General features: G+C 35.3%; 1 protein-coding gene across 1 annotated transcript in view; it reads right to left on the bottom strand.

Moving 5' to 3' along the window:
* PLEK (pleckstrin) overlaps positions 1-20,456 on the bottom strand; it is a 98,860-nt gene that overhangs the window by 29,622 nt on the left and 48,782 nt on the right. The window contains exons 2-5 of the mRNA XM_053709324.1: positions 8,602-8,754; positions 4,692-4,873; positions 2,700-2,791; positions 1,988-2,172 (exon numbers count right to left, since the gene is read on the bottom strand). Coding sequence (XP_053565299.1) covers positions 1,988-2,172; positions 2,700-2,791; positions 4,692-4,873; positions 8,602-8,754 — 612 coding nt within the window. The remainder of the gene's footprint in view (positions 1-1,987; positions 2,173-2,699; positions 2,792-4,691; positions 4,874-8,601; positions 8,755-20,456) is intronic.

Here is a 20,456-nt window from a genome sequence, read left to right as displayed (position 1 = left end):
TAGTCTTACATTTGCATCTGTAAAATGGGACATCTTGGAGAGGGGAGGTATAAACAACAATATATTGTATAATTTAAGCAATATTAACATCATAATACAGCCTCTACATGCAAACTAAAGGTAGTTTTATATAAGTTTTAATACTTTTGTATACAGAAAGATTTACAATACTGTAATAAGAAAGTTAAAGGGACAGTCAACACCAGAATTGATGTTGTTAAAAAATATAGATAATCCCTTTATTTACAATTCCCCAGTTTTGCACAACCAACACAGTTATAATAATACACATTTACCTCTGTAATTACCTTGTATCTGTGCCTCTGCAAACTGCCCTCTTATTTCAGTTTTTTGACAGACTTACATTTGAGCCAATCAGTGCTGACTCCTAGGTAACTTCACGTGTGTGCGCTCAATGTTATCTATATGACACACATGAACTAACGCCCTCTAGTGTTGAAAAACTGTTAAAATGCATTCAGATTAGAGGCGGCCTTCAAGGTCTAAGAAATTAGCATATGAGCCTACCTAGGTTTAGCTTTCAGCTAAGAATACCAAGCGAACAAAGCAAAATTGGTGATAAAAGTTAATTGGAATTGGAAAGTTGTTTAAAATTACATGCCTTATGTGAATCATGAAAGTTTATTTTGTACTTGACTGTCCCTTTAATAGTCGGTTTAGATAAATATAGATTAGTAATTGCATTTTAGAACACAAAAGCCAAACCAAAGACGCAGGTAGAGTATATAGTGATTAACTGGTGGGAAAAATGTTCATTTTTAATGACTTTATATTTAAAAAAAATGTCTAGATTTTTGAATTCAGTATTTAGGGATTTGTACTAGTACCATAGTATGTACGTTTGATTAGTATCTACAGTAAAATTCATTAATAGTTGCTAATTTAATAAAAAATAGATTATAATCCCAAACCCTCACACGTCTGAACCATTCAACATTTCTTTTACTATTATCACTTTCGCCCTAACTGAGGTTTACTGCGTCTATTATTTCCTTTATATATATATATATATATACAGTATATAGATATATATATACTGTATATATGTCTTCTTTTTTTGTGAAACAATCATCTGAGAATGTGCTTACTCATCTCTACTTCTAGATACTGCAATTGCTTGTGTGTGAATTTACACAATTTTGATATTTCCTTTATTTTGCAACTGGTTCAATTTTAAAACTGAAAAATAAGGGGGGAGAATAGTGGGGAAATGAAAAAGGTCAATTAAGAGTTGGTTTCAGTAGTCAAGATAGTAATTAAGTGGTTTCATATATAATTTAAAGGGACACTGAACCCAAATTTTTTCTTTCGTAATTCAGATAGAGCATGCAATTTTAAGCAACTTTCTAATTTACTCCTATTATCATAAATAAATTCATCCACCAATAAACAAGGGCTGTCCATGGTTCTAAAAAAAATAAATAGCTTAGATGCCTTCTTTTTCAAATAAAGATAGCAAGAGAACAAATAAAAATTGACAATAGGCGTAAATTAGAAAGTTGCTTAAAATTGCATGCTCTATCTGAATCACGAAAGAAAAAATTTGGGTTCAGTGTCCCTTTAATAAGTTAGTATTAAGTTTATTTGAAATATGAATAAAAATCTAAGCTGATTACTCTTAAAGGGACATGAAACACAATTTTTTTTCTTTCATGATTTAAAAATAGCAAGCAATTTGAAACAACTTTCCAATGTAGTTCTATTATCTAATTTGCTTCATTCTCTTGATGATCTTTGCTGAAAAGCATATCTAAATAGGCTCAGTAGCTGCTGATTGGTGGCTGCACATAGATGCCTCGTGTGATTGGCTCACCCATGTGCATTACTACAACAAATGATATCTAAAGAATGAAGCAAATTAGACAATAGATGTAAATTGGAATGTTGTTTAACATTGTATTCTCTATATGAATCATGAAAGAAATGTTTTGGGTTTTATGTCCCTTTTAATGAATCTGATACTTACAAAATAATATAATGCTTCAGATGTATCGAGTAAGGTTGTTTCTGCTAGTCCTTCAGCTGCTTGTTTTGAAATATCTCCAGCAGGTTGAAGGTGACCTTCATTCAATAAGGCAGAGGCCAGCATCAGACCTTCTTGGCGATTTCTTACAGACTTGCTTTCTACTAGCCAATCAATCACACAGGTACCTGTCACATGATATGATAATAAATTGTAAAATAAATTAACACACATACAAGCATTAGAACATTTTAAAGATTTAGTAATTCATACTATTCACTATTTTAGAAACTGCATTCAAAATAACTGTGTCTTGGCCACTATTTAAATAATGTATTCACATTCATATAAACAGACCAACGGTTTTCATTTGTGTTGCTGATGCAGAGAGGTTATAAGAAAATCAAAAGCAGTTTAACATTTCTTATCCATTGTTTAAATACATTTTTAATGTTTTTGAAAATGACCTAATCCAAGTTTCTTTTTAGTACCATAGTATATGTAGTTTATCGGATATAAAAAGGTTATAATTTCGCTGTATAAAGGCCACTCAATATCTATCCATCAAATGATATGATTGACAAGTATTTTAGTAATTAAGAATTATAATGGAATACTTTGCTCATGTTTAATCACTTTTATTTAAACTAATATATAATTACAGACATGGTATACCATATTTTTTATGGCAATACACTTTTGTTTTGTTTTTTACCTGTAAAGCAGTGATTAAAAACTTTTTTGTCCTTCTCCAGTTTTAATTCTTTTATTCCTTTATCTGGATCTTTCATTGCATTGAATAATTCACTATAATAAAACAAATTAATAATAAAATATAGTAAGTTACTAAATCGTATACATTCAAATCAAAACTCTAAAAATATTTGGAAAACAAAGGGAAAGTTAATTGAATTTGCTATCAACAAAACAAATACTGTATATTTATAAATGTATTTTATTTTCCAGTGGTTGGTATGGTAATATTTTTAAAACATTTATTATTGAATAATAGTAAAAAGTGAGGGTAAATGGTTTAAAGGGACAGTCAAGTCTAAAATAAACTTTCATGATTCAAATAGGGCATGTAATTTTAAACAACTTTCCAATTTACTTTTATCACCAATTTTGCTTTGTTCTCTTGGTATTCTTAGTTGAAAGCTAAACCTAGGTAGGTTCATATGCTAATTTCTTAGACCTTGAAGGCTGCCTCTAATCTGAATACATTTTGACAGTTTTTCACCACTAGTGGGCGTTAGTTCATGTGTTTCATAGAGATAACATTGAGCTCACGCATGTGAAGTTGTCTAGGAGTCGGCATTGATTGGCTAAAATGCAAGTCTGTCAAAAGAACTGACTTGCAATGCAGTGTTTAATTTCTGATATATAGGATGTATGTGCATGTATGTGTATAAGTATAAATGTGCGTGCGTGTATATATTATATATGTGTGTGTGTATATCGAGAGTTCAGTGTGGAAACGGCACACTCCAATCAAGCAACCACCTGGTGCACTGCCAAACATATGTACATCCAACAAAGTAATGAATCCAACAGACGGTATCCGTATTCCCCAGAAACTTGGCACAGCAGGATTTACAAACCGTTTTAATAGTACAAGGTGAACCAAACATTTCGGCTCTCACAGGAGTCTTTGTCAATGGTAGCCAAAGCCAAAACGGACATGGCTTTGGCTACCATTGACAAAGGCTCCTGTGAGAGCCGAAACTTTTGGTTCACCTTGTACTATTAAAATGGTTTGTAAATCCTGCTGTGTAAAGTGTGGGAGTATGGATACCGTCCGTTGGATTCATCACTTTGTTGGATATATATACAGTATATATATATATATATATATATATATATATATATATATATATATATATATATATATATAAGTCAAGGTTGTATTGTATGTGCACTCTCACCAACAAACTGCAACTTGCCAGGATGCTGTAGCCAGGTATGTAGATTTAAACACAGTCCAGTGAGTGCTTTTTCGATTTTTGAAATATATATATATATATATATATATATATATCCTTTTAAGATGAGTGACATGCTCATCTGAGGTTTGTGGCACCCTAGGGTATCTTGAAACCCTAGTTGGAAAGACATATATACTGTGAAGTTGGTACTGAATGTGTCAATTTTATGATGAATTTACAAATGTTAGAATCACAAATATTTCTTTATCTATAACCTAGGTAATAACTAGAGATGTGTACAGACAAAAAAATTGTTTCATCCAAAAGATTAGTTTTACGATTTTTTTAAATGTTTGGTTCAGCCACATTTCATCCATTCAGGTATTTATTTCGGATGAATTTTGGATTTGTATTCGTTACTGATATTGCCAATGGGAGCAGCAAATATAGACCACTAATATTAACAAAATTCTTGCAAGTCTTTCAATGTTAAAAGAATATAAATTCATGTATGACTAAAACCCAGCATTTAGTGCTGCCCCTATAATCAGTCATTAGTAATACTGTGGCAGGAATGGACAGGGGGACAATTACAAATGTATGGTCAGACCCCCTGTATATCATTATGAAACAATATAACTCTGATTTGTTTTTTCGCCAAGCAATCATAGTTTTTTGCCTATTTTGTCCAATAATGTATTTGGCTGTTCATTTATCAACAAACTTTCAAAAATCTAGTGATAACATATTTATAACTTTGGTCACCTTAAATTTATACCGACCTCAAGTTAATTGTGTCTGGCAACCTTATTGACCTTCTTGTAGATTTCCTTGCAAATCGCTGACCATCTAGAATGCACTGTGATGCCTTTTTTAGATCTTTAACCCAAGCGTCTCGTTCCTCTTGGTGAGAAGCTTGAAAGTAGTGATCTTGTTGCTTGGTTGTGGTGAGCTTAAAGACAAACTTTTAAGCAAAAAAACATTACTGAGTTGTATATTTAATTGTCATTCAGAATGATAATTAATGATAGTAATGATAACTAAGTTTTACCTTCAAAATAAACCATAAAAAAAAAATATTATTTAAGCTGAACAGTATGATCATGGATGATACAACAAATTATTCTTTTAATAATGTTTGTTACTTATTGTGGCACACAATAATGTACGTCACATTTCTGTTTTTTATTAAAGGGCCACTGTAAGTAAATATTTTCTATGCCTGTTTCTAACTAACTACCCCAAATACGCTTTTTATCAATAGCATTTAATTAACATATCTCTACCGTATATCAGAAATCTTGTCTGCAAATTTAATTGTTTTCCAAACCCACTCCGTGGGTATCCTTTGCTCTGTACCAATCCGTTTACAATACCTAGGTTTCAAAATGGCACTTTAAACACAAAGTTATTGGTTTAAGTATTTTGAACATGCAGTGCTGAAAATAGTGGGCAGGATAACGTGACATCATCGGCGAATAAAAGATATAACTTTTAGAACGTTATGAAACTTCGTTTTGGAGAAAATATAGGTCAGTAGGTTTTAATTAATGTTTATTAACTTTAATATGTTAGTTGTTTAGCTTAAAAAATATAACAGAAAGTAATCCTTTAACTTTTCATCATGCTGTGATATTAAAGTATAGAGTACATAGCTAAAACTAAGTTATTTACACATTCATATTCTACAGTATGTCCCAATATTTGCAAAACAGTATAGTGCAGTGACAACCCTATGGCATAAGTGCCCAAAATGGCACTAATAACAAATTTACTGGCACTCCATATCTAGTACCGAAGTCTTTTTTCTTCTTATGAATCCTCAAGGTATATATTACAGATGGCATATCATTGTTTTAATGTTTCTTCAATGCACCTTTAAACGTTTTCAAATGTATTTTTAGAATATTATTGACAGTTTGTCCATACAAAACTGTAAATTTTAAGGACTTTATCATTTCTTATATACACACCTACTATATTGTTTGAGAAAATTACCCATCTATTTTTATAGTAGTAAAATTGGAAAGTATTGATTGTATTACTCCTTCCAATGCTGTCAGACATGTTCAAATATATGTCAAACATCAATATTGCTCTTTCAGCATTAGCAACGTTACTTGTAAAATAGCAATGGATAGGGTTATTTGCAGAGGGATTTTAACTCAATGAGGAGGGTAATTTATTTTTGATCCTCTACACAGCATTTTGTCTACCTACAAACAGTTAAAATGCCATAAAACATTTTGAGTTATGTGCATATTATTATAAAAGGGTCAACTGAGGTAAAACAGTGTGTGGAAAAAAAAGTGGAAAAAAGCTTATAAGTATTTTAATAACATTCCCAAAAATCTACAAAATAACTTACACTTTAGTGTTGCCAAGTATAGTCTGCTCCATCCCCTATCAGTGTTCTACTCCAAACCTTTTGGTACCATCTAACAAAGTGTGCACATGACGATGATTACTTGAGGAGGGACAGCAGGTACTGCTATTGTTTGTTGCCAAGAGGCTTGCTCATTTCCATGGGGATAATGTCAAATGCTTTGTGAAAGCATCAGCATTATACTGTGCACTGCTTTAGTCAGGTGTCCTGTTGGTTGATTTGAACAGCCAATAGAATTTAAGCAGCTCTCATCCTATTGGCTGATTTGAAATTTTCAGCCAATAGGAATGCAACGGTACCCCAATATAAAAGGGGTACCTTGCATTCAAGCTTCAGTGTGCAGCGGAGATCACATGAAGAGGAGGCTCCACACTGGATGTTGCGTCGCCGCTGGTCCTGGTCAGATCCGCACCGTCACAGCTCCGCACCACTGGGACGAAGATAGAAGATTCCCCCGCGAAGGATGAAGATGTTGCCGTCTGGATGAAGATGGATGCCCGGACTTCAGGAACTGTGAGTAGGGCTTTTTTTATTTTATTTTTAATGGCCGCAAAAGAGCTGATTGCCCTTTTAAGGGCAATTCCCATACAAATGCCCCTTTGGGGGCAATGGGAAGCTTAGGTTTTTTTTAGACTTAGTTTTTTTTATTTTGGTTCGTTGGTTGGGTGGGGGGTTTTACTGTTAGGGGGGACTTTTATAATAGCTGTTTAACTTAGGGCAATGCACTACAAAAGGCCCTTTTAAGGGCTATTGGTATTTTGTTGACAGATTAGGGGTGTTTTTATTTTGGGGTGGCTTTTTTGTTTTTATAGGGGTATTAGATTAGGTTGAATTTTTATTATTTTGGATAATTTAATTTATTTTTGTTGTAATATTAGTGTTTTTTTATTTTTCGTAATGTTAGTGTTTTTTTTGTAATGTTAGATTATAATTTTTGTAATTTTAGTGTTTGTTTCTTTTTGTAATGTTAGTTTTTTTAATTTGTTTGTACTGTTAGGAATTTTTAATTTTGTAACTTAGGTTTTTTATTTTTCGTTTATTTTTATTTTTTTAAATAGTAATGTTAGGTTAATTTATAGTTTAAGCTTATTTTTTTTTATTTCACATGTAAGTTTTTATTTATTTAAAGGTAGTTATATTGTAAATTTAATTTAGGGGGTGTTAGGTTTAGGGGTTAATAGTTTAATTTAGTGTGTCGTGATGTGGGTGTTTGGCGGTTTAGGGATTAATAGTTTTAGTTTAGTATTAGCTATGTGGGGTGGCGGCGGTTTAGTGGTTAATAGGTTTATTATAGTAGTAGTGATGTGTAGGCCAGCGGATTAGGGGTTAATAGGTTTATTATAGTAGTAGCAATGTGTGGGGGGCGGCGGTTTTGGGGTTAATAGGTTTATTAACGTAGTTGTGATGTTGGGGGGCCAGCGGTTTAGGGGTTAATAGGTTTATTTAGATGTTAGTGATGTGGGGGTGGCAGTTTAGGCGTTAATAGTTTTATTCAGTGTCAGTGATGTCAGGGGCGGCTGATTAGGGGTATTTAGTATAGGGGTTTATGTTAAGGTGTTTCTTTTCCCCAAAGACATCAATGGGGATTGGGTTATAGCGATCGTCATTCCGCGATCGCAGATGTTAGTTTTTTTCTAACACTTTTTCTCCATTGATGTCTATGGGGGAAAACGTGCACAAGCACGTCAAGTCAGGCCTTGGCTTTTGTGCGATATGGAGCTTAACAAACCAAACCGCACAACACAAGAAGGTTTTTTTTGTAACTTGTAATGGCAGCGCTATGGAGAGTGTGATACCGCTATCTTTTTTGCGTTATTTAGCGCACAACTTGTAATCTTGGTGAGTAACAGTTATAGGATACTATTGTTATGTTGTAGAGGCTACCCTAAAAAGTAATTGTTGATTCTATTACATGGGTACTGCCCTGGTGATTTAGTTTGAGTATAATGGCTGAACCACCACTAAAGACAACAATAACGCTGTCAATATAGTATACATAATATAGCTTTAATTTTTATTTTTGGACAGGAATATATATAATTAATGCATATTACATGAAAATAAGTCATGAAATTATTATGCAAAAGATGCGTAAGGAATCAAGGGGCTTCTAAAGGACTTTTCAATTTGTTCTGGGCAATACAATATATACATTTGTTTCTTTCATTTAATTAGTATAAAAAATAGCTTTGCTTTTAAAAGAAGAGGCATACATACTTATAGGATTACCAAGGCTTTGCCAATATTTAATGAAGATGCTACTACTTCTGTTAATACAATATCATTTTAAGAAAATATAATCTTACCGATTTTTTAGCAAATTCCTGGCAGTGGTTACTGATAACCATTCCCTTTAGTGGAATCATTCCTTTTGGACTGCTGTCACTTTTTTTCTTGTAGAATTCTATTCCATCTTCTAACAATGTGACCCACATAGGTTTCCATTTATTAAACATGACCTACAATAAAAAAGAGAAATAAGACCAAAATGTGACATTGTATAAAGTAAACATAAACATTTATAAAACTGTATATGAGTGTTTGATAGAGAGTGAGTAGGCACCAAAATATGTTCCTACAAAAAATACAGGGATTACAGCATCCAATACATAAATCATTTAGTGGTATCGAGAACAATTTTAGTCTAGTGCACACCTTCTTCTTCATTCCCCATGAAAATGAACCTGGTATATAGAAGAGATCAAAACTATCTCACAGAAAACAAATTGGGGCAGTTCAACATGGGTAAATAAGACCAACATGGACAGCAACAAAAAGTCCCAGCAACACCTCCACTAGAGGGTAGCTCAGCCACTATGGCAAAAAACTGCCACTGTAGTGATCCTTGAGGATCTATGCTGGGATATACATTACAGCATATGTGAATATATTGACATACACACTATAAGTGTTAAATGGAGAAGAGCCTAACAACACCTCTACTACAGGGTGGCTTCGCCACAGGAGCGAAAAAACTGCCACCATATTGATCCTTGAGGATCTATGCTGGGATATATTGAGACAGCAAATTTGCACTTAAATAAATCAACTATAGTTGCAGTCGATATACATACAATTGATTTATGAAATGAATGTGTATTAAAGTAATTGTAAACTTAAACAAATTAAAGTCCAGTATCAAATAATAATCTTAAAACCAGGGGCACTGTAATTCATTAAAGTTTACAATTATGCTTATTTTGTAAAATATTTACCTTTGCGCTATGGTAAACATAACGCCGATCCTCCGCCCGCAGCTGCTGCTTTTTTAGCAGATTGATGACGAATCCGGCTTCCTCCAATCATTGTGTGTCCCCTTTGGAGGAAGCTGGATTCGTCATCAATCTGCTAGAAAAGCAGCAGATGCTGGTGGAGGATCTGCGTTATGTTTACCATAAGTACTTTTAAAAATAAGCATCATTATAAACTTTAATGAATTAAAGTGCCCCTGAGTATTATTTGATACTGGGCTTTAAAATCCTTAAAGTTTACAATCACTTTAATAAAGCATTTTTTTTGTCTCCTATGTGAGGGAATTAACGCACCTGCGCTAGCCCATCTGCCATTCAGATGTTAGCACACACTAGACTATCACTTGAGCGATAAAAAAAATTTGAACTTTGTAATATGAGTGCAGAAATAGAAGCGTTATTTATTTAGCTCGGGTGATGTTAATGCACAATAGCGATAATATTTTTGTGCTTCACTATAGCCCAAAGTAATCAAGGGTCAGTAATGACAAAATGTTCCTGCTGTGCCTGTAACAAATATGTGCATGTCAATTTTGCTTTAGAATTTCCCTTTAAATACAACAAATTTCTATCATGAATATGAAAAACACTGTTTATAATGTTTAAAAATATAAAGGTAAAATGAGGAGTTGTGATTTTTTAAACTAACAAGATGTGCACAGCTGGTCTCTGGGATAGCAGCTCCCTGGCTGATAATGAAAACTCTTACATCCTCCACAAGCATAAAAATGAAGATGTATTTTCATTACAGGAACATCTGTTTTCACAAAACTGTAATATATATTAAAGGGACATGAAACCCGTTTTTTCTTTATGATTCAGATAGAGCATTCTATCTTTAAACAACTTTCCAATTTGTTTCTATTATCAATTTTGCTTCATTTACTTGGTATCCTTTATTAACCCCTTGAGTGCTAATGATGGCTCAGAGCCGTCATTAGCACTCAATTACTTTTTTCCAATCTGGGGGCCCCCACGAGCTCCTACCCTGGCGATCGGGCCTGCATAGTGACAGGCATTGCCGGGGCTTCCTGTTACGTGCGGTGACGTCACGCGCAATTACGTGATGACGTCACCACGCAACTTTATTTAAAATTGTCCATACAAGGTATAGGGAAAGGGGGCATGCTGCTTAGAAACCTGTCTCTCAGGGATCTAAGCAGCTACAGACCTCCAAGACCTACCATTGGAAAGGTAATCACCTAACCTTTCCAATGGTATAAGTCTTGGGGATCTGGGGGGAAAAATAAAAAAGTTAAAAAAAAGTTTTTTTAAAATAGTAAAAAACAGAAAAATATAGAATTCAGCTTAGTACTCAAAGGGTTAAAGGGGCAGCAATGTGCTACTGGGATCTTGCTAAACATATCAAAAAGCCAATGACAAGAGGCATTTATATACAGCCACCAATCAGCAGCTCCCAGCGCCTAACCCTACCTAGTTTTGCTTTTTCAACAAAGAATACCAAGGATTGAAGCAAATGAGATAATATAAGAAAATTGGAGAATTAGATGTAAAAAAAATGGACAGCTCCTTTAAGGTGCTATGTTGTAACGCTTGATTAACTTATTTAAAAAATTTACATTATTCTTTATTAATATGATGTTACAATCTAGGAAAGTGACTAAATATAGGTTTTCTTTAAGCTTCGCATATTGCATCTTAAAATAGCTTAGAGGAAAATTGATAAGGAAGTGAAAAGAGGAAATAAAACACCAGTTAGTTTATATTTCCCTTACGCCAGCGACCTATGCCAATGCACTAGATACATAAAGCTATTATTAGAGAACTTACTGGACATAACCAGTTCTCGAAAATGTCAAGGTTTTATAACCTTTAAATATTTATTCTTGTATAATAGAAACTGGCACTGGGATATGGGAACTAGGGTTGCCTGTGCCGCCTTAAAGGGACAGCCTAGTGAAAATTAACTGCCTCTTATATCAGTGCATTTTGACAGTTTTTGACAGTTAAACACTGCTAGTTCATGCCCCCCAGTCCAAATTTTCATTGCGCAAAAAAGGGGATACTGCAGGACGCCATATAAGGTAGGACGTTCCATGCTGACCTAATGGCGTTAAAGCCCAGCGCAGTTAGGATGACATAGAACATTCTTACAGTATATAGAGGTTAATTATACACACTACATTGTAATGAGAAATTAACCAAAGAAAAATTAAGGAAATATCTCTTGTCAGAGCTTGAAAACCGATCACTCTCACAACAAACGCTCTGGACTCAAGCTTCAACTTCAGAACATTAATACATCTGCAAACCAAATACCTGTGAGTTGCCCAGCAAGCTCCCACCAGACTAGCAACAAAATAATTGGAATGCAAATCCACAATACATTTTTAGTAAATAGTGTATTCAATGAACAAAGTTATGTTAAAGCTCATATAAAAATGCTCTTTGCAGCACGTTTCTAAACCTACTAAGCTGTGTGCAGCTGATTCCTCAGGCAAATGTATATTATTTAATCCCTTAAATTACAGGGTATGTCGCTGGTCTTTCTATGGGGATTGCATTATTAATAGTGGGACCCGCACTATTATAACCAAGAAAACCCTTAACGGCCAGCGACGTACAGGGTTAGTCATGGTCGTTAAGGGGATATATATATATATATATACACACACACGCACATTTAAGGGACCTCTTAGTACTACCGAGACGTTTTAGATCATGTCGCCAGAGCAAAGAACGTCAGATCATCTGGTTCACCATGAAAAGAGATTTAGGGGCCGATTTATCAACCCCCAAATCTATCCGAATGCAGCTGTTTCTGCACAAGCCTTCTTAACTCCTTAACTCGTCCGCTACCTCTGAGATGGCGGACAGCAATCAGCCCGATCGGATATGATTGGGTTGATTTACACCCCCAGCTAGTGGCGGATTGGCCGCAAATCAGCAGGGGGCAGTATTGCACAAGCATTTCACATGAAATGTTTGTGCAATGATAAATGCCGACAGCGCATGCTGTCGGCATTTATTGATGTGTGACTGACATGATCTGCTACAGCGGATCATGTCAGTCTGCACATTAAAAAAATCAGCCCCTTAGAGATTAAACTGTGGTATGGATCATCAGTGAGATACTTTATATAATAAAAAGTACGTCACTCACTGAGGCAGTTGTCTTTATCAACCAGTGAAGATTTAGTACAAAACACTTCTTTTTTATAGAACAGGATAGAACATTTATAAGATGTAATATCCCTTTAAATACAAATACAATTTCTATTATTCACTAATAGGGTATCCAGGTATCAATTACTGTTGGAGCACACACTTAATATGTTGTCTTAATCTAATATGAGCTCTAAATTTTAATTCTTAAAAATAGAGGTACATCATAATTTTGCTAAATGCATATGCTAGTCTGCAAATGCATCATCTGTAAAAGCAGGGAGCAAATGTTTTATAAATTGTAATATGTGCTTACATCACTGCACTATGTGATGTCATCGGACATACAAGTTGGACATTGTGAAGAGAGAGAGTACTCATGAGTTGAACATCATTTAAAAAATGGTGTCCAATTGCAACCAAAAAGAGAATTATATGGGTGTTTAGGGGAACATTTGCCTTCCTTTGCCCTCTAATGCTTGCAATTCAAGTACATACGGTAAGGTACATAATTTGTTTGTTTAAATTAAGTGAACCTTTATGCAGCGCTGGCTTACTAATTAGGCAATACAGGCCTTTTCCTAGATGCTCAAGCAGCAAACTTTAACAGTATATAAATGTGGCCTTATATACTCTGAAACTGTGCTGAGTAATGTATTAGTTCTACTTAAACAGATCTAAACTTGTGGAGAAGTACCTATCTAACTGGCGCCTGCTATCTTTTAATGCCCTAATACACTTTGTGGTTGATCACAACCTAACGGCTTCTTGCTTTCGAAAACACTTTTTGATTTCCAACTAGGGGCTAGATTAGAAGTGGCATGGTAAATATTTTTGCGCATATTTAAAGTTCAAAGTGAATAGCACGAGAGCAAAAGATTGATGGACGCTAACTTTAGATATCGTGACTGCGCAAATGCGTTCGCACCATAGACTTCTATGGGGTGCACTGAGAAAAAAACTATTAGTTATCGTTAGCTCGATAATCCAGCACTGCGCTAGATCAACTGTGCTAAACCTGAAGGTGTTAGGAATATTTTGCACTCCTTTGTTCTTCACATAGAATATATTTTTTCAAATATATATATATATATATATATATATATAGTCCAACCTGGTTTAGCACTCTCGAAGTTAGCACTGCTGGCCGGGTTGCAAAGCAAATGTTTCAATAAAGTCCCAAAGTAAGCCAGCACTCTCCGGTATTAAGATCAATCAAATCTCTTTAATGCAAATTGTGACGTTTCGGGGTCACAATTTGCATTAAAGAGATTTGATTGATCTTAATACCGGAGAGTGCTGGCTTTCTTTGGGACTATATATATATATATATATATATATATATATTCACTGGCCACTTTATTAGGTACACCTGTTCAATTGCTTGGTAACACAAATTGCTAATCAGCCGATCACATGTCAGCAACTCAATGCATTTAGGCATCTAGACGTGGTGAAGACAACTTGCTGAAGTTCAAACCGAGCATCAGAATAGGGTAGAAAGGGGATTTAATTGACTTTGAATGTGGCATGGTTCTTGGTGCCAGGTGGGTTGGTCTGAGTATTTTAATAACTGCTGATCGACTGGGATTTTCACGCACAACCATCTCTAGGGTTTACAAAGAATGGTCCGAAAAAGAAAAAATATCCAGTGAGCAGCAGTTGTGTGGCTGAAAATGCCTTGCTGAGGTCAGAGGAGAATGGGCAGACTGTTTCAAGATGATAGAAAGGCAACAGTAACTCAAATAACCACTCATTACAACCAAGGTATGCAGAATACCATCTCGTAATGCACAAGATATGGAACCTTGATGTAGATGGGCTACAGCAGCAGATGACCACACCGGTTGCCACTCCTGTCAGCTAAGAATAGGAAACTGAGGCTACAATTCACACAGGCTCACCAAAATTGGACAATATAAGATTGAAAATAAACCTTGCCTGGTCTGATGAGTCTTGATTTCAGCTGCAACATTCAGATGGTAAGGTCAGAATTTGGCATTGACAACATGAAAGCCTGGATCCATCCTGCCTTATATCAACAGTTCAGGCTGGTGGTAGTGGTGTAATGGAGTGGGAGGTATTTTCTTGGCACACTTTTTGCCCCTTAATACCAACTGAGCATCGTTTAAATCCCCCGGCCTACCTGAGTATTGTTGCTGACCATGTCCATCCCTTTATGACTACAGTGTACCCATTATTTAATATTTCACAAGTTGAAGGCACTCACATGACTTAAAATTCACACAATTTTATTAGATAATCCAAAACAATCCAACATATCTACTTACTATTGAGCTTTCAAGACACTACATCTAATTATATATATAAATGTGTGTATATATATATATATATATATATATATATATATATACAGGATTGAAGATAAGCACTCACTGGACTCTGGACAACATGGTCAACAAAAAATTATTTTGTGCTGTGACGTTTCAGGACTAAGCACTGTCCCTTCCTCTGGTGGAATAAGAACTGATCTGTGATTGGGCCTGTAGTCTAGACTTGTGCCGTTGTGTGTTTGTTATATTACACTAGACTGCATAGGAACGATTTTCTTGGCTCTGCTGGTATAGAGGACCCAAAAAGGTTTTTAACAATAAAATTAAAGGCTCTTTTAATAATAAAGTTGGTAGTTATTTATCACTTTGTTTGTTTTAACACCTGATGATGTCACTATTAGTGTATTTCCAATCAGATTTTGACACTTAGGGGGTGTGAACTGCAAAGGGCAGTGATTGGCCCAGAGAGTGTGGGAGGATTACTTAGGCCTATATAAGGCTGTATTTTTCACTAGTACATTGTCAGAGGAAGGGAAATGTCACAGCACAAATAAAGAATTTTTTGTTGACCATGTTGTCCAGAGTCCAGTGAGTGCTTATCTTCAATCCTGTTTATCACTACACAACAGCACCCTGGCAGATGACGAGAGATAGTGGGAGTGCACACACATTCAGCTACTTGTGTGTGTGTATATATATATATATATATATATATATATATATACATACATATATATATATATATATATATATATATATATATATATATATATACAGTGGATATAAAAAGTCTACACACCCTTGTTAAAATGTCAGGTTTCTGTGATGTAAAAAAATGAGACAAAGATAAATAATTTCAGAACTTTTTCCACCTTTAATGTGACCAATAAACTGTACAACTCAATTGAAAAACAAACTTAAATCTTTTAGTTAAAGGGAAATAAAAATAAAAAACTAAAATAATATGGTTGCATAAGTGTGAACACCCTTAAACTAATACTTTATTGAAGCACCTTTTGATTTTATTACAGCACTCAGTCTTCTTGGGTATTAGTTTTTCAGCATGGCATATCTTGACTTGACAAGATTTGCCCTCTCTTCTTTGCAAAAACACTCTAAATCTGTCAGAATGTGAAGGAATCTCCTGTGCACAGCCCTCTTCAGATCACCCCACAGATTTTGAATTGGATTCAGGTCTGGGCTCTGGCTGGGCCATCCCAAAACTTTAATCTTCTTCTGGTGAAGCCATTCCTTTGTTGATTTGGATCTACAGGGAGTGCAGAATTATTAGGCAAATGAGTATTTTGACCACATCATCCTCTTTATGCATGTTGTCTTACTCCAAGCTGTATAGGCTCGAAAGCCTACTACCAATTAAGCATATTAGGTGATGTGCATCTCTGTAATGAGAAGGGGTGTGGTCTAATGACATCAACACCCTATATCAGGTGTGTATAATTATTAGGCAACTTCCTTTCCTTTGGCAAAATGGGTCAAAAGAAGGACTTGACAGGCTCAGAAAAGTAAAAAATAGTGAGATATCTTGCAGAGGGATGCAGCACTCTTAAAATTGCAAAGCTTCTGAAGCGTGATCATCGAACAATCAAGCGTTTCATTCAAAATAGTCAACAGGGTCGCAAGAAGCGTGTGGAAAAACCAAGGCGCACAATAACTGCCCATGAACTGAGAAAAGTCAAGCGTGCAGCTGCCAAGATGCCACTTGCCACCAGTTTGGCCATATTTCAGAGCTGCAACATCACTGGAGTGCCCAAAAGCACAAGGTGTGCAATACTCAGAGACATGGCCAAGGTAAGAAAGGCTGAAAGACGACCACCACTGAACAAGACACACAAGCTGAAACGTCAAGACTGGGCCAAGAAATATCTCAAGACTGATTTTTCTAAGGTTTTATGGACTGATGAAATGAGAGTGAGTCTTGATGGGCCAGATGGATGGACCCGTGGCTGGATTGGTAAAGGGCAGAGAGCTCCAGTCCGACTCAGACGCCAGCAAGGTGGAGGTGGAGTACTGGTTTGGGCTGGTATCATCAAAGATGAGCTTGTGGGGCCTTTTCGGGTTGAGGATGGAGTCAAGCTCAACTCACAGTCCTACTGCCAGTTTCTGGAAGACACCTTCTTCAAGCAGTGGTACAGGAAGAAGTCTGCATCCTTCAAGAAAAACATGATTTTCATGCAGGACAATGCTCCATCACACGCGTCCAAGTACTCCACAGCGTGGCTAGCAAGAAAGGGTATAAAAGAAGAAAATCTAATGACATGGCCTCCTTGTTCACCTGATCTGAACCCCATTGAGAACCTGTGATCCATCATCAAATGTGAGATTTACAAGGAGGGAAAACAGTACACCTCTCTGAACAGTGTCTGGGAGGCTGTGGTTGCTGCTGCACGCAATGTTGATGGTGAACAGATCAAAACACTGACAGAATCCATGGATGGCAGGCTTTTGAGTGTCCTTGCAAAGAAAGGTGGCTATATTGGTCACTGATTTGTTTTTGTTTTGTTTTTGAATGTCAGAAATGTATATTTGTGAATGTTGAGATGTTATATTGGTTTCACTGGTAAAAATAAATAATTGAAATGGGTATATATTTGTTTTTTGTTAAGTTGCCTAATAATTATGCACAGTAATAGTCACCTGCACACACAGATATCCCCCTAAAATAGCTATAACTAAAAACAAACTAAAAACTACTTCCAAAACTATTCAGCTTTGATATTAATTAGTTTTTTGGGTTCATTGAGAACATGGTTGTTGTTCAATAATAAAATTAATCCTCAAAAATACAACTTGCCTAATAATTCTGCACTCCCTGTATGCTTTGGGTCATTGTCATGCTGAAGAAGAAGTTCCTCTTCATGTTCAGCTTTCTAGCAGAAGCCTGAAGATTTTGTTCCAGTATTGTTTGGTATTTGGAACTGTTCATTATTCCCTCTACCTTGACTAAGGCCCCAGTTCCAGCTGAAGAAAAACAGCCCCAAAGCATGATGCTGACACCACCATGCTTCACTGTGGGTATGGTGTTCTTTTGGTGATATGCAGTGTTTTTTTTGCGCCAAACATATCTTTTGGAATTATGGCCAAAAAGGTCAACTTTGGTTTCATCAGACCAGAACACCTTTTGCAACGTGCTTTTGAGAAGCTTCAGATGTGTTTTTGCAAAATTTAGCCGGGCTTGGATGTTTTTTTTTGTAAGAAAAGGCTTCCATCTTGCCGTCTACCCCAAAGCCCAGACATATGAAGAATATGGGCTATTGTTGTCACATGTACCACACAGCCAGTACTTGCCAGATATTTCTGCAGCTCCTTTAATGTTGCTGTAGGCCTCTTGGCAGCCTCCCAGACCAGTTTTCTTCTCGTCTTTTCATCAATTTTGGAGGGGCATCCAGTTCTTGGTAATGTCACTGTTGCACCATATTTTCTTCACTTGATGATGACTGTCTTCACTGTGTTCCATGGTATATCTAATACCTTGGAAATTCTTTTGTACCCTTCTCCTGACTGATACCTTTTAACAATGAGATCCCTCTGATGCTTTAGAAGCTCTCTGCGGACCATGGCTTTTGCTGTAGGATGCAACTAACAAAATGTCAGGAAAGACCTACTAGAACAGCTGAACTTTATTTTGGGTTAATCAGAGGCACTTTAAATGATGACAGGTGTGTACTGACTCCTATTTAACATGATTTTGAATGTGATTGCTTAATTCTGAACACAGCTACATCCCCAGTTATAAAAGGGTGTTCACACTTATGCAACCATATTATTTTAGTTTTTTATTTTTATTTCCCTTTCCCTAAAAGATTTCAGTTTGTTTTTCAATTGAGTTGTACAGTTTATAGGTCACCTTAAAGGTGGAAAAAGTTCTGAAATGATTTATCTTTGTCTCATTTTTTTACATCGCAGAAACCTCACATTTTAACAGGGGTGTGTAGACTTTTTATATCCACTGTATATATAATGTGTATATATATATATATATATATATATATATATATATATATATATATATATATATATTATGTGTATATATATATATATATATATATATATATATATAAAACACACACACAGTGGAGCCCTTCCCAGTCAAACACATTGACATATATCCTTTTAACCCCTTTAAAACTTTTTATTGCAAAGCATATATATTTTTGTTATACTGCAAGTTTTTTTTTTAACCCTTACAGTTTACATCAAGTCTCAAGGTGCACTACATATTCTAGCTCAGTTTCAGCCATCGCTTAATCGCAAACTATAACTTTCAACTGGTAAGGGTAACATGCACAAAAATTTGTCTGGTTGCGAAATCCATTTTAAGTATAGGTTGCACTTGAGCAAAGTCGGAGAATGGTTTGCAATATCGCGCTACTTGTAATCTGGCCCTGAATTAGAAGCCAAGTTTCTTGAGTGAATACACTATATTGTTTTGTTTGTTAAAAACTTGGGCTGTGAAAGAGTTTTCAAATTAAAGAAAAGCTTAAATCACCTGTTTTCAAAATAGAAGCTGGGAGGTATTCCAAAATTGACACATACAATTTACACCTCTTAAGGTTATAGGAAATGTCTATTTGTGTAACCCCTCTGTTCACTACGGTAAAATCCAGTAAAATAAGATATTATAAGTGTTTTAAGTAGGAACTTGTAGTCGGCATGTTGTAGTCGCCATGTTGTTTTCAGTTTCGGGCTAATCCTAGCACTTGTTCACTGGCTGTAAATTTTTTAAATAATTTTTATTGAGGTTATAAATCAACAAAAATCAAATAGATATGTAGAGAGAAGAACATATCAGCCGCTTTAACCACAACATATAATCATATCTGTTACATCACAAAAATACGTGTTGAAGATAAACCTTACATTTTCTGCTTTTTAACCTAGGGACAATATAAATCATATGAATATAAACATGTAGTAATACACATTGAACATATGATAGAAGTAGTATAAACTTTTCCCAAATACTTAGAAATTAGAGTAAGAACCTTAAGGTAGGAGCTAATTTTGTAATAGACAGTATCATACTATGTATTATAAGGTTTAAAAAGTACAAACATATTTTGTTCTGTTGTGGGAAAATCTACATGAATATAAAATTTATATTATAACATAATAATCTTCATATGAACCCAAAATAATGCAATATACAAACAACAAACAATAATAAAAAAGAACTAAAAAGTGTAAGCAAAAACACATCTGAGCCACCTAGATCTGGGTATCTAGTTGGGGAGAAGTTATTCCTAAATATGATATGTTTTGAGGGAAACCGCGCTATAGGACCCTAAATACAATCCCCTAGTGCCAGAGTTTTACATGGGGGGGGGGGGGAGAATAATCGTATAGCATAACAAAAATTCACCTGTATTCTCTGAATAAGATTAAGAATCTTATTCAGCCCATTACAGCATATCGGAATGTATGAGGGGATCATCAGATATGTAAAGTTTCAGCCTTCAACTAGTCAACCGC

This window comes from Bombina bombina, chromosome 4, assembly GCF_027579735.1.
Source record: "Bombina bombina isolate aBomBom1 chromosome 4, aBomBom1.pri, whole genome shotgun sequence".
NCBI classification, from domain to species: Eukaryota; Metazoa; Chordata; class Amphibia; order Anura; family Bombinatoridae; genus Bombina; species Bombina bombina.
Note: the sequence above shows the minus strand (reverse complement) of the source record. Positions and strands in the feature narration are given on the sequence as shown.